A 15,872-nucleotide genomic window follows, 5' to 3' on the forward strand; every position below is an offset into this window, starting at 1 on the left:
TACATGAATAATAAGTGTTGTTTTGAGTTAAAAGGCAAAATGAAACAGTCCAGAATTATATGAATAAAATAAACCCCAACTAAAGTTATTTATTATGTACTGAAATAGAAAACATTCATGGTGGAATTGTGTTTATTTCTTTTCCCACACAAACTTTTTTATTTCCTCAATGGCCTGTGATTGTTGGGGCTGTCCAAATGAGTTGTTTCATGGTAGAAAATATTAACATGCAGACGTATGTTTTTATAATCCTTCTGGTAATTTGCAAAAGTTATTGTTTCGACTTCCTTTCTTTCGTAGGACATTGTAACGAGGATCACAGGTTTCTCTTTGTCTGCAAAACAAAAATAACAAAACATTTAAATACATACAAAAAAAAGAAAGTATAAAAGAAATGTATTTAGGAAGTAAAATGTGTTCCACGTAGGAAGACAATCTGATGACCGTTTTATATAATTTAACTTTTTAACTCCTAGAGGACTTGTCACTGCACTTTGTCTGAATTTGCATAACTGTAGTTTTTTATCTTTTTTATTCATATCTCTTCCTGTTTCTTGTTCGTTGTTGATCTACTGGCTGCACCAGAATTGTAGATTCAGTGCTCAATATTTCTTTGTACAAAATCCCTGACTTCCTTGACTTTCTATTGGCTTCTTAGGTTCATTCAGTATAAATTTATCTAAAAATACATACAAAAAAACCTTGAACCTTAGTTGTGCCACATGACCAAAAACACAGTCACACCTACACGGATGTGCACATTGTCTCATGTTAGATTTTGTTCTTTTGATGTAGACTATAAACACAAGAAGAGTACAGAAATCAACAAAATACTCTATTTAAAGCATGGGTGTCCAAACTATGGCCCAGGGGCCAAATATGGCTCTCTGGCCATTTTTTGCTATAGCCTTCCTGCCTTCTGCCAAATTGGCCCAAATTCTCATAGCAGAACTTTAAGTAATTTTAGCACTTTTACCTTAATCGCATCAAATTGTTCTGTGATACAGACTTAAGGTTGCCTTTCAAAGCCTTATTAAAGGTACAGGGGCTCTATCAAAACTGTAAAATGCTCCTCAATAAAAGTCTGTGGCCTTCCATTTCAAATATCAATGAAAAAAGTTTGAATGCCCCTGATTTAAACTCAAACTAAAACAAAGTTTTTAGCACATTTGTATTGTAGTTGTACCTGGGACTTTGTCCATGGCTGCTTTCACGTCTGAAGCAGGACGATTAGGGACTGAACAAAAGAGAAGGATGAAGTCACAGTCTTCTACTTTGTTGATGGGATCAACTTTGATTCTCTCAATAATTCTCTTATCATTATCATATATTTCCCCTTCAACTATAAGGAAGACTTTTGGTGATGCATTTTCTGAAAGAGAAAAGGACAAATTGTTAAGACCTGAGACAAATTCAAAAGATTATTAGGCTATGATTCTTCAGTTAAATATTAAAACTTGAATATAATGAAAAAACCGTGTTAGGAAAGCAACAAACAAATCGAGACTCAACAGTATCATTTCATAAAAAGATCCATTTCAAGCTTGGCATTTTCTCTCTCTTCTCTCTCTCTCTCTCTATATATTATATATAATTATATATATATATATATATATATATATATATATATATATATATATATATATATATATAGAGAGAGAGAGAGAGAGAGAGAGAGATAGATAGATATAATATAGATATAATTAATGCACATATATATGTGCATTAATTACAGTTACATATATGATTTATGGATTTTACTTGGAGTTGAAAAACCTACCTTTACTGCTATTCAAACAAGATTGACTTTGGCCATCAGTGTCATTACTGCAAGATTGCAGAGAGCTCCCAGTTTGACAACAGTTCCAAGTTTGCCAAAAGCACAAAGACTGAAAACAGCCCATAGTGTTTCGTCCGTCTCCGTCTCTCACTGCACCTGTGTGATCAGTGTCTCTCACAGTTAAATCCTGCTCCCTCCCTCCTCAGTCTGTCCTGAAGTGCCACTTACAGCAGTCTGTGGTTTGATGCAGGAAGTAGGTTCTTTTGGACTGGTCCTTTCTTGTCTCTGAACATATTTGTTTTCTGTACGGTCTGCGCACGGCTTCCAGTCAGACTTTTGTTTCGTCGCGTTAAGGTGGAAGGTAAGTCTCACTTTTAACTATTTGCTGTCACTGTAAAAACTCACGACTGGCTCTAACATGAAGAACACACTTGTTTTTACTGTTTCAGCTCTTTCTTGAATTGCTGCTATGGGCATTGTACAAAGCTTGTGTAAGATATTGTGCATAAATTCTCAAATCATTTATAGTTTAAATAATCTGATCACATTAATTGTGCTTGTGTGTTTTATGATGTTTCTGTAGTTCACACACCACCTCCACCTCCACCTCCACCTCCACCACCACCATGGAGAGAGATAAAATGGGGGTGAGCATTCCTATAAACGCACTTATTTTTAATATACTATATATCCATCACAAATACTCAGAGTATCATGAAAAAATTAAATATCATTTTTAGAAAGTCAAACCTGTACTATATAGACTCATGACACAGAGTGAAATATTTTATTATTTATAGTTTATTTATTTTTGAATTTTTATGATTGTGGCAGATTGTTACAGATGATGAAAAAAAACAAAAGTCAGTGTCTTTGAAAATTAGAATATTACATAAGATCAATAAAAAATGTATATTTGAAACAGAAATGTCAGGTTTTTGAAAAGTGTTCATTTTTCTGCTCTCAGTACTTGGTCGGGTCTTTTGCCTGGATCAGTGCGTCAGTGCGTCAGTGCACGTGGCCTGGAGGAGATCCTCCTGTGGCTCTGCTCAGGTCAAATAGAAGCCCAGGCTGTTTCGACAGTGACATCGAATTCCCAGTTTAGATGATTGTGATATCATTTATCAAAACTCCACAACTTCAATCCTCCAACTCAGTGTTTATCTCGAACAGTCTGTGCAGGTTTATTCTCCGCTGTCTCTTCAGAACTCTCCACTGTCATGTTCCATCTGTCCTGCTCACTCTGTTCTCCCGACATCAACTTCACTGTTTATTATTTATCTTAGAATTTATTCATCTCAGTGATCCCAAATATCAGCAAACAGATTTAATTCCATTCAGATCCTCTTATCGTTTATGTCACACAGATCAGATATTTTTTGTTGTCCCAAGAGTCAAAAAACAAATAGGAAAACACTCCTACATCTTCTGTATGTTTCATGTCTGTGTGTAGTGGCTCTTGAAGCTCTGACTCCAGACTCAGTTCACTCCTTATGAAGCTCCCACAAATTCTTTAGTGAATTTTGCTTGAGAATCATCTCAAAGCTGAAACACAGAATTTGTGTTATTTATTATCTGTGAACCGCAAAAAACTATTTCAAGAAATAAACACTTGAAATATTTCACTCTGTGTCATGAGTTTATATAATATATGAGTTTGACTTTCTGAAATGAGGGATAAAAAAATATTGAACTTTTTCATGTTATTCTAATTCTTTGAGATGGACTATTACTTTCCACAGAAAAATAAACTAATATTAATGAATCACTGTTCTCAACAGGAGAGAAGAGAATCTGGAATATGTGAAAACATATAAACCGACAAATGCAGACGTGTCGAAACTGCGAATCATGATTTATGGACCAGTCGGGGCAGGAAAGTCCAGCTTTATCAACTCCATTCACACAGCTGTTTGTGGAAGACCATCCAACATTGTTACTCCAAGCTCCAAAACTCAAGATCTGTTGAGCTTCACAACCAGAGTAAGTGTGGCAAAAATGTATCAGTCCTGATGAGTTTTAAAACTGTTGATTTAAGCTTCAGATGAAGAGTCTGTAGTGAGTCGAGCTCCTGCACCACCAGACTAAATCTGACAGAGACGCCATGTTGGCACTGGTGGATTATGAATGGCACTGAGTCGCTTTTGGAGTTTTTTGTCTTTAAATTAAATTGTAGACAATAATTTATCTTAAAACTAATCAGATAATAAACACAAGTAATTGATAATTGACCTCACCTCACCTGGCACAAGTGTGATTTATAGTATATGATTCTTGAGTCGGGACAAAACAGGTTTTGAAAGGTTTTTTTCAAGCGTTGTATTTTTTGAGGAAATCTGAGGGTTGAGAATAAAAACATTTTTTACACAAAATGTCATATTTCCCGATACACCTCAATTGTTGTCAACTCCATCAGACACACTAAAACACATCAAATTAGATTATAAGTTAAATTTTAGTTGGATATATGTCGTAATAAGTCTTTTTCACCATTATGTCCAATTAAAGTACATCTGAAAACAGAAACTGTAGTTTTACTCTTAATATCTTATTTTCAAAATAATGCTTCTTATATTAGAAAATACATTTTTGTAAATAATGCACACACATTAGTTACATATATTAATATCTTTAAAATTTAAACTGCATGAAGTGAAACTGCATGAAATTCAAGTTTCTTTCAAATTTGACAAAAACACCCAATAAATGTACAGATCTGACAGAGTTGACAAAAACTGAGTTGATGAAATGAAATGTGTGAACACTGCTGAAAACTGAACAAATATGTTTTAATCTGCATGTCAACAGATGCTACAGATTTAACACTGACCAGAGTGCACAACACAGACAATTATTTCACTTCCACTTCACTCCAAACTCTGTAGAAGAACATCCACTCTCCTCGTCCTCGACCATCTGTCTCGAGTCTGCAGCCACATTTTATCCTCCTCTATCTCTCCTCTGCTCCTCCAATGTTTCTATCCCCTCCTTCTCTCTCTCTTCTGCCCCTCCATGAGTTTTTAATTGATATCAATGATTTTACATGTTTTACTTTGCATTAGAACCTTTGAAACTTTAGTTTTACAACATGGTTAGGCTACAGCAGGTTCATAATTAAAGTGAAATCTGACAATGTAGCATCCCAGTTGAAATGATGGTCTCATATACTGATGGTTCACAACTTTTATTTTTGGGCCTTTTTTTGTGAACACACCGTAAGAGCTTTAAAAAAAAAATGAAATAAAAACTATTAGCTCTTACAGTGTAGCTTTTTCTCCTTTTAACCATTTACCCATTTATGACAATCTCTAAACTGACAATCTGATCAACAAGTACTGTTTACAATAACAAATCTCATAAAGTCTGATTTTTTTAAATCCATGTTGAACAAGAAATTACACATTAAAATAAATTTGTCAAACTGTGCATAACATTGCTTAAGAAAAAGCGCACACTGGCGCCATCTAGTGGACAAAAATTATAACACATTGGCACTAAACTAGAGCGGCTCAACGTACAAACAAAACATTTCCAAAAGCAAAGTAATTCCAATATGATTCATGACTAACCTTGTTCCCACATCGACCAGGTGCTAAGCGGGATGGACCATAGATTAAATAATTCAATTTTCAGTGACTTTTAGATTAAACAAACAAAACTTTCCGTTGTGCTAATTGTCAGTTAGCCGCAGAGCTGTTAGACGGGAGGTAAACATCCGCTCTCTCATGGCCGCTTCCTGTTGTACAACGGCCTTTCAAAATAAAAGCATGAACTATAATTTTGGAACAGATGCATTACAATGCTTATAAACAAAAGTAGCAGAAGTGCAGAAAATACATGAGATCATTTACAGACAATACGATTTCAAAAGATGAAAATGTAATAATCTATTGAATGGCACATTTTTAAAAAAAAACCGGACATCAAACATTTAATGTTTGATGTTGGTCAGTTTATCAACTCCGTCAGCATAAAATGTCAACTCTGTCACACATTTAACTCATCATTATAAATTATATATTATTCAGGCTGTATTTACATACATAATACGCCAACTTAAACTGTGAAATGACAATTTTTAATCTAATTTTATTTTCTTATCACATTTAGAGGGTACAGGTTTGTCATCGTCATCGTCAACTCTGTCAGACATGACGAATGACGGAATTGACAAAACTGCAAGTTTTTCCCTTTTTAAACACATATGGTACATTTACTTTTTGTAACTTTTATGTTAGCTGCCTTTATGGACTCACTCCAGTTCTGTTTAAATCAATGGATCAGAATGGAGAGACAGAGTTGACACTTTCCAGCTGTGATGACAGTTTCAACACTGTTGGTCTTAAATATCCAAAGATGTAAGAAGTGGCCAGGCTGTGTGTGACAGTGTTGTGTTCAGTGGACTAAGGAACTCTGGAACGGGTTCCAGAGTGGAGAAATCTGAGAACGTCGGCGTTGCGTTGTCATGTGGACAAACAAACTGCAGCTTTTGGAAAAAGGGTCCTCAAAGCAGTGAAGGCTCTAGCCCTCAAACTGACATGCTGCTAACGCTAATGCTAACAACACGCACCACACAGATTATGCACACGGATCAATAACAAAAATTACACATGGGTAATTAAACTGTTGGATTTTGAGACCAAGTTATTCTGACAAGTCTCATCCAAATCTTAAGGCTAATAAATTAAAACTTATGTTTAAATTTTTCAAAATAAAATGGCGATATTTCTGAGATACATCTAAAATCGGGTTAGGGTTATTACCTTAAAGTAAAAAAAAAAAAACTGTGATGAGATTTGCACTGTTAAATATTATTGTCATTGTTAACACCTCTCCTTGAACCATCATCTTATCGTGGTGGAGGGGTTTGAGTGCCCGAACAATCCTGGGAGCTATGTTGTCAGGGGCTTCATGCCCCTGGTAGGGTCACCCTAGGCAAACAGGTCCTGGAGGACGGGTCAGACGAAGAATGGTTCAGACGCCCCCGTGACGAGTTCAACACAGAGGTCTGCTATGGACCGGCATCACCGGGGCCCCACCCTGGAGCCAGGCCTGGTGCGGTGGGTGCTCGCCAGCAGTCTGGGGCCTGGTGGCCGGGCCTTCCCCCACGGGGCCCGGCTACGAGGCTCAGCCCAAAGGAGCGACGTGTGGCTGCCCTTCCGTGGGCCAACCACCCGCGGGAGGAGCCATATGGGGCCGGTGCAAGTAGATCTGGGCAGCAGTCGAAGACGGGGACCTTGACGACCGGATCTCTGGACATGGAGACTGGCGCTGGGGACACTGAATGTCACCTCACTGGGGGGAAAGGAGCCTGAGCTTGTGTGGGAGGTTGAGCATTAGTGACTAGATATAGTCAACCTCACCTCCACGCACAGTTTGGGCTCTGGAACCCAACTCCTTGAGAGGCGCTGGACTCTCTATTTCTCTGGCGTTGGTCGCTGTGTGTTGGAGTTCACCCTGGTGAACGAGAGGGTCTCGTCCCTGCGCCTTCAGGTCGGGGACAGGTCTCTCACTGTGGTGTCGACCTACGGGCCGAACAGCAGTGCAGAGTACTCGGCCTTCTTGGAGTCCCTGGGAGGGGTACTAGACAGTGCACTGACCAGAGACTCTGTTGTTCTACTGGCTTGCTCTACTTCAACGCCCACGTGGACAACACCAGTGACACTTGGAGAGGGGTGATTGGGAGGAACGGCCTCCCTGATCTGAACCCGAGCGGTGTTTTGTTATTGGACTTCTGTGCTAGTCACAGTTTGTCCATAACAAACACCATGTTCGAGCACAAGGGTGTCCATAAGTGCACGTGGCACCAGGACACCCTAGACCGGAGGTCGATGATCGACTTTGTAGTCGTGTCATCTGACCTCCGGCCGCGTTTCTTGGACACTCGGGTGAAGAGAGGGGCTGAGCTGTCAACTGATCACCACCTGGTTGTGAGTTGGATTCGCTGGCGGAGGAGGAAGCCGGAAAGACCTGGCAGGCCCAAGCGTGTAGTGAGGGTCTGTTGGGAACGTCTGGCGGAGCCTCTGTCAGAGGGACTTTCAACTCGCACCTCTGGAAGGACTTCTCCGGGATTCCGGGGGAGGCTGGAGATATGGAGTCTGAGTGGGCTTCGTTCTCGGCCTCTATTGTCAATGCGGCTGCTCGGAGCTGTGGGCGTAAGGTCTGTGGTGCCTGTCGCGGCGGCAACCCCAGAACCCGGTGGTGGACACCGGAAGTAAGGGATGCTGTCAAGCTGAAGAAGGAGTCCTATCAGGTCTTGTTGGCTCGTGGGACTCCTGAGGCAGCTGACGGGTACCGGCGGGCCAAGCGTGCTGCAGCCCGTGTGGTCGCAGGCACAAAAACTTGGAGCTGGGAGGAGTTCGGGGAGGCCATGGAGGAGGACTATCGGACGGCCTCAAAGAGATTCTGGCAAACCGTCTGGCGCCTCAGGGGGAAGCAGTTCTTCACCAACACTGTTTACAGTGCGGGGGGAGAACTCTTGACCTCAACTGGGGATGTTATTGGACAGTGCAAGGAATACTTTGAGGATCTCCTCAATCCCACCGTCACATCTTCCAAGGAGGAAGCCGAGCCTGGGGACTCGGAGGCGGACTCATCCATCACCCTGGCTGAAGTCACTGTGGTGGTTAAAGCTCCTTGGTGGCAAGGCTCCTGGGGTGGATGAGATCCGTCCTGAGTATCTTAAATTTCTGGATGTTGTGGGTCTTGGTTGACACGCCTTTTCAACATCGCGTGGCGGTCGGGGACAGTACCTCTGGACTGGCAAACCGGGGTGGTGGTCCCTCTGTATAAGAAGGGGGACCGGAGGTTGTCTTCCAACTATAGGGGAATCACACTCCTCAGCCTTCCCGGTAAGGTCTATGCCAGGGACTGGAGAGGAGAATCTGGCCGATAGTCGAACCTCGGATCCAGGAGGAGCAGTGTGGTTTTCGTCCTGGCCGTGGAACACTGGACCAGCTCTACACTCTCCATCGGGTGCTCGAGGTTTTCAGGATCTCATCTCTGCTGTTTGCAGATGATGTTGTCCTGTTGGCTTTATCCGACCAGGACCTGCAGTGTAACTGGGGCGGTTTGCAGCCGAGTGTGAAGCGGCTGGGATGAAGATCAGCTCTTCTAAATCTGAGGCCATGGTTCTCGACCGGAAAAACGTGGCTTGCCCTCTCCAGGTGGGTGAAGAGTCCCTGCCTCAAGTGGAGGAGTTCAAGTATGTCGGGGTCTTGTTCTCGAGTGAGGGGAGGATGGAGCGTGAGATTGACAGGTGGATCGGTGCAGCGTCTGCAGTGATGCGGTCGTTGTATCGGACCGTTGTGGTGAAGAGGAGCTGAGCCTCGATTTACTCGTCAGTCTTCGTTCCTACTCTCACCTCTGGTCATGAGCTCTGGGTAATGACCGAAAGGACGAGATTGCGGATACAAGAGGCCGAAATGAGTTTCTTCGCAGGGTGGCTGGGCGCTCCCTTAGAGATAGGGTGAGGAGGAGGAGTCACACGGGATGAGCTCGGAGTAGAGCCACTGCTCCTCCACGTGGAGAGGAGCGTCTGAGGGGAGGACATCTGTTCTGATGCCTCCTGGACGTCTCCCTAAGGAAGTGTTCATGTCCCACCGGGAGGAGGCCTCGGGAAAGACCCAGGACACACTGGAGGGACTATGTCTCTCAGCTGGCCTGAGAACACCTCGAGGTCTACCCGGAGGAGCTGGAAGAAGTGTCTGGGGAGAGGGAAGTCTGGGAGTCCCTGCTTAGACTGATGCACCGACGACCCGACCCCAGATAAATGGAAGAAAATGGATGAACGGACAGCGCCACATAGAGGTGTGGCAGATGTATTACATAATTTTCACTCAGTGCTCCGTTGTCGTCTGGACGTGAATATTTTTTGATCTGACGTGTGTGGACGCAGATTTTTTTAACCCATAAAAAAAATTTAAATATCCAGGAGCATTGTCGAGTGGACGTAGCCAAAGAGTAAGAAATAGGACTCACAGAGATTTAGATAAATAGTTGACAAAAAGATGGCCACTACTTTCACAAGCTGTATTTTGTAGAAAATTTAACTTTACATTATGCTCTATTTTGTATATTTAAAGCCTTTTAATCCAAATGTTTAAATGTTTTTGGAGCATTTGAACTCTGTGAACCCTGGCAGAGGACACGAAAAAATGACATTGACTTCAAAATTTTCATTTACATTTATGTGAAAATCTTCCAAAAACTTCAATATTTAAATAGCTCCGGTATACACGTCTCCATTAGATTTACCTTTATAACTGTGCCAATTATGATATTTTGAAAATATTTTTCTACAAATTGCTGTGTTTTAGAGAGCACCTGCTTTGTCCTGACTCTCAATCACCAATATACAAATAGATTGGGAAGATTTCACTATAACTCTGCAATATGTGGACATCTGGTTTACTTTTCACCTTCTTATATCATTGAAATTATATTTTGAATCATTGAAATAAATAAGATCTAATAAATAAATCTAAATAAAACTAAATACATACAAAAATAATTGATATATAAAATTAACATTAGCTACTCACTCATTTAGCTTCAGTCAATCTGGAGCTTTGAAAATCCGGCTCAGGCTTTCTTCTGTCTCTGATAATATTTTCATCCCGGTGCAAAAATAATCCACAATTTCTGAAACTCACATAAAACTTCTTCATTACGGCCCTTGTCATTAGTTTCTATGAGAATTCTCAGCCACTGCTAGTGTGGGGTTTGTTTATTTATTTAGTTTTCAATGGGGCAATGTACATTAATAAACATTAGAATCATGTAAATGTACCTGAATTAGCCAAAAGGCTAGTTTTCATTGGCAGTCCCCCTGTCAGATGGTAATAGGCTCCCTAAAAGTTCATCAACTGATGTAAATGTAATTTAATTAAAATACAAACACAACTTCCAATACAGTTATATATTTGCATGATCAAAAAAAATTGAAGAAGAAAAAATGTATGCATATAAACCTTTAGTGATCAATTCAGTTCAAATAGACACTTTTTGGTCTTTCCTTTAAAAGCCTGAAATGATGGGGCGCTTCTCTCTGCTTGTGGCACTGAGTTCCAGTGATGTGAGGATGTGAAGGAAACAGTTTGACTAAATGCTGTTTTCCTCAGATGGACAGTGCAGCGCCCTCTGGAGGTGCCTCTGGAGGAGCCTCTGGAGGTGCCTCTGGAGGTGCCTCTGGAGGTGCCTCTGGAGGTGCTCTGGAGGAGGCCTCTGGAGGAGCCTCTGGAGGAGCCTCTGGAGGAGCCTCTGGAGGAGCCTCTGGAGGTGCCTCTCTGGAGGAGCCTCTGGAGGTGCCTCTGGAGGAGCCTCTGGAGGTCTGGAGGTGCCTCTGGAGGTGCCTCTGGAGCCTCTGGAGAGCCTCTGGAGAGCCTCTGGAGAGCCTCTGGAGGTGCCTCTGGAGGAGCCTCTGGAGGTGCCTCTGGAGGTGCCTCTGGAGGTGCCTCTGGAGGAGCCTCTGGAGGAGCCTCTGGAGGAGCCTCTGGAGGTGCCTCTGGAGGTGCCTCTGGAGGAGCCTCTGGAGGTGCCTCTGGAGGTGCCTCTGGAGTGTCTGTTAGATTGGTTATAAAGGAGGAAAGAGGAGGTGGAGTTAAACTATTCAGAATTTTAAACACTAGACAAATATGATGCCGTTTCAGAAGGTTTCCCAAACTCAGGAGTTTGTGTTTGTGGAGGATGTGACATTGGTGAGAACTTAAGGGCTTCCTGTCTAATACTTTCAGTGCTTGTTTGTATAATGGGATCTGATCCTACGGTCAGTGAACAATATCCACCCTGTCTAATAACTGTGAACTGGACTTTTGCATTGCTGCAACAGGACATTTATTTAAATATATTTACATACACATTTGACTGGTTGTCTCCCCCTGTCCCTGATGTCTCACTACTTTTGTTTGGTGTGTTGTGTGTTGGTTTGTTGATCTGCCCCTTTGCTGCTGCACTGATATTACTAGTTCTGAATTCTAATGTTCACATAGTGGGTGTAATGTTTATGTGGTGGTGTCATACAGGGGTGCTCTACACTATTATGCACTTTTAAAATACTATGCTCTAACCTAATTTTGTTGACAATAAAGGAATTGAACTTGAACTTGAATGATTCCAAAGGTTTTATGGTTGACTGGCTAGCGTTAGACCAAGTGGTGATATGGGTGAGGATCACTGAGTGCAGGTACATTTGAGTTGCTTGTAATGAGAGGCAGTTTCTTATAAATCATAAATTTGATAGGCTCAGATTAATTTTCTTTATCATTTTGACATGGTCTTTGAAGGATAGATGGGAATCAATGTGTAGACATAGATATTTGAATTTGGTTACCAATTCTATTTGGTAACCAAACAGAATTGGTATTTGGGAGGCATGGTCAGTCTGAGCGACCTGGCAAATACATCAGTCTGACCACACCTACAGGAAGTACCAACAGCTGATATACGACATGTCACCACCAACACCGGTGACAGGTTTGAAGACGCAGCAGCAGAAACATGGTCAACAAGATAAATACACTTTACTGTATTGTCTTTAAGAAAGAACCCAGGAAGGGCCCTAGCGAGCAGGCAGTGGTATAGGTTGGAAGTTTAGGGTGCTCTGCACAAATTTACAAAAAAAGCTGTTTTATTTGATATTTGAATGAAATTCCAGTACATTTCTATTATCTAAAAGTTTGATACATCATTTGGACTTGTATTCACGGGTGTAAATGGTGAGTAACCTGCGCAAATACAAGTATACGGGCAAAGCCGCTGCTACTACCGCCGCTGCTATCAAAACGAGCTCTGATACACCTAGCACCGCACCTAGCATGCCGTCAGTGGAGCTAACCGAACTAACGGAGCCGATAGAGCAGCCTACGCCGATCACGTTGGATTTAAAGACTGAGATAGTGTCTTCTATCAAGACCGAGATGGCTGCGCTTTTTCAAAGTGAGTTTGCAAAGGTCATTGCGAGAGAGTTCGGTGATGTTAAAACGGAGATGGTGCAAATAGTCAGATCTGAAATAGCAGCACCGCAACCTTTCTCACCCAGTTGAATGCAATCCAATCCACGGTGTCTGATGTGAAGCAAGGGCTTTCAGGATGCTCAGACCAAATCACAGCACTGCAAGACTCCGTCCAACAACTAGAGAAAAAAGTGTCGGTTCTTCAGGATAAATGTTTGGACTTGGAGGGACGAATGCGCAGATCAAACATTCACATATTGAATGTTAACGAGGAATCATCGATCGCACCAGAATCAGTATCTAAACTGCTCAGAGAGGTACTGAAATTGGACAAAGATGTGCTGATTAACAAGTCCCATCGCACCTCACCGTCAAATCGAGTAAAGGGTGAGCCCAGAGCAATAATAGCAAAAATACACTACAATCAAGATTGTGTTGACATCCTTCGCCGCGCCCGGAATGCTGGTCCCCTCCTCTACAATGGTTCTAATATCCTCATCTTCCCTGACTACGCGCCGAGTGTGGCTCACGCCAGGTCGGCCTTTAACGACGTCAAGAAGCTTCTACGAGGACAGGACAATGTGCGGTATGGGGTCCTCCACCCAGCTCTGCTGCGGATCACCTATGATGGCATCGAGAAGCATTTTCCTGATGCTGCGGAGGCCATGACGTATGTGCGGAATAATATTCTGTGAGGAGGCTCCTTTTTTCTCCCTTCTCTTTCGTACCCTTCTAGTTTTATGCTATGTTAATGGGTAAGTGGAATAAATAAGTTCCTTTTTTAAAATTTTTCCTCAGAACTGTGTGGGTTCCTGTTGTGTTTGATTTTTGGATTTCTTTAAGACTTTGATTAACAAACAATGATAACATATCCAGGTAGATTACAGTGGAACATCAAGAGTAAAAATAAGGAGAAAGTATGAAGGGGTTCGACTGGGATGGGTCGTCTGCCAGTATCTCCCATCTGTTTATACGTTTTTGAATTTACAGTTTTTCAAGAATGTTCTAAGATACATATTATATGCAAGGGTAAATCTGAACTAAACGCCAGTCAAAATATTGATTTAATATTTCTGAATGGCTTAAAATATATATATGTTTTTTTGTTATTATTATTATATATATATATATATATATATATATATATATATATATATTATTTATTTATTTTTATCTTCTACAGTTCCTAGTGCAGGGCAAACTGTAAAGCTAGAGTTCTTACAAGCATGTAATGTGTGGATTTTTCCTTTGTAAAGGGTTAGTTTATTATCACCGTGATCAAGTTGGGGACTGTTTGGGTGGGGCACCTGTTGCACCTAAGGTGGAACTGCTGTTACTTTGTTATACTTATTTCTGTAATAGTGATGGGATTTTCTTTTATATGTTGTATTTTATTACAAGAATGAATACCTAATAATTTCTTATCTTCAAATACATGGCTAGCAGTTTATTGAATACCCAAACTCATGTTTGCCAGGTCAGTTTTGTTAGTTGGAATGTTAAATCCTTAAATCACATAGTAAAACGTAGAAGAGTACTTGCACATTTGAAACAGTTAGATGTAGACATTGCTTTTCTTCAAGAAACCCACTTGAATACTTTTAATGATTCCAAACTTAGAGGGGGATGGGTGGGACAATTATTTCATTCAAATTTTAACTCTAAATCTAGAGGTACAGCCATTCTTATCAAAAAGTCAGTCTCTTTTATCGTGACAAAAACAGAAGTGGATTCAGCTGGGTGATATGTAATAGTAGTGGGCAGATTAAATAATACTCCTGTTATCCTAGCAAACATATATGCCCCTAACTGAGATGATGGAGCTTTCTTTACTGGGATTTTCAGCCAGATACCAAACATAGATACACATCATCTCATTCTTGGGGGGGATATAAATTGTGTGTTATCTCCTTCAATGGATCAAAGTTCACCTAAAACTATGCAACCAACTAGATCAACGCAAGTGGTTAATCATCTTCTTAAGACCTATGGGATGAGTGATCTATGGAGATTCAAGAATCCTAATCGCAGAGGGAACTCCTTTTATTCACCAGTGCATAAAACATTCTCGCGGATTGATTATTTTTTTCTTGACAGCAATTTGCTTCCATTAGTCAGTAAGTGTGAATATAAGGCAATAGTTATTTCTGATCAGGCACCATTATTAATGAGCCTAAATATGCCAACTCCAGGAAATAGGTACCGACCATGGAGATTTAATACCTTATTGCTTTCAGATGGAGAGTTTGTCAAATTTATATCAAATGAAATAAATGAATATTTATTACGTAATAATACCCCAGGGGTATCCTCTGGTCTAATTTAGGAATCACTAAAAGCATATCTCAGAGGCCAAATTATATCTTATGGTGCCAAAATTAAAAAAGTTCAGCATGAGCAGATTAAAAAGATTGAAGGAGATATTTTGCGGCTTGACGAAGTGTTAACCAACTCCCCTTCCCCTGATTTGTTTAAACAACGGTTAATTCTCCAGACTGAATTCAATCTGTTAACAACGAAACAAACTGAAAACCTTTTAAATAAATGCCGACATAAAATATATGAGCATGGTGAAAAGATAGGTAGAATGTTGTCCCACCAACTGCGTCAACAACAGGCTGACCAAGCTATTCTTGCGATTAATGGAGAACATGGAGTTAAGTTGACAGATCCTTTGGAGATTAACAATAGATTTAGTGAGTATTACACACAACTATATACTTCTGAGTCCAATAGAAACAAATTGCTCTTTGACAACTTTTTTAGTAAGCTTAGTCTGCCCACTGTTGGTGAGGACTCAGCTAAAAATTTGGAAAGGGCCTTTTCAAAAGAAGATTTTTTAAAAGCAGTTGCATCCATGCAAAATGGGAAATCACCAGGGCCAGACGGCTTTCCAAGTGAATTTTTCAAAACATTTTCTAATGACCTGGCCCCTATCCTGATGAGTCCTTAGTCTCTGGTTTATTCCCAGAAACTATGAGACAGGCTGTTATATCTTTGAGCTACAAAAAAGATAAAAATAAATTAGCGGCCCATCTCCTTATTGAATGTAGATAGTAAAATCTTTGCTAAAATGCTTGCATGTCGTCTGGAAACTGTTTTGCCCTCCATTATATCAGATGATCAGACTGGGTTTATTA

At 40.9% G+C, this 15,872-nt stretch overlaps 1 protein-coding gene across 2 annotated transcripts in view; it reads left to right on the top strand.

The window, feature by feature from the left end:
• Positions 1 to 2,057: 2,057 nt before the first annotated feature.
• Positions 2,058 to 15,872, top strand: part of LOC110160466 (interferon-induced protein 44-like) — a 58,511-nt gene continuing 44,696 nt past the window's right edge. For both annotated transcript variants that reach the window (XM_055167022.1, XM_055167023.1), the window contains exons 1-4: positions 2,058 to 2,141; positions 2,230 to 2,271; positions 2,364 to 2,427; positions 3,562 to 3,763. In XM_055167022.1, the coding sequence (XP_055022997.1) occupies positions 2,250 to 2,271; positions 2,364 to 2,427; positions 3,562 to 3,763 (288 nt within the window). In that variant the 5' untranslated portion in view covers positions 2,058 to 2,141; positions 2,230 to 2,249. The remainder of the gene's footprint in view (positions 2,142 to 2,229; positions 2,272 to 2,363; positions 2,428 to 3,561; positions 3,764 to 15,872) is intronic.

This window comes from Boleophthalmus pectinirostris, unplaced genomic scaffold (genome assembly GCF_026225935.1).
Source record: "Boleophthalmus pectinirostris isolate CB_2022bp ecotype Guang Dong unplaced genomic scaffold, ASM2622593v1 HiC_scaffold_9, whole genome shotgun sequence".
Lineage (NCBI taxonomy): Eukaryota > Metazoa > Chordata > Actinopteri > Gobiiformes > Gobiidae > Boleophthalmus > Boleophthalmus pectinirostris.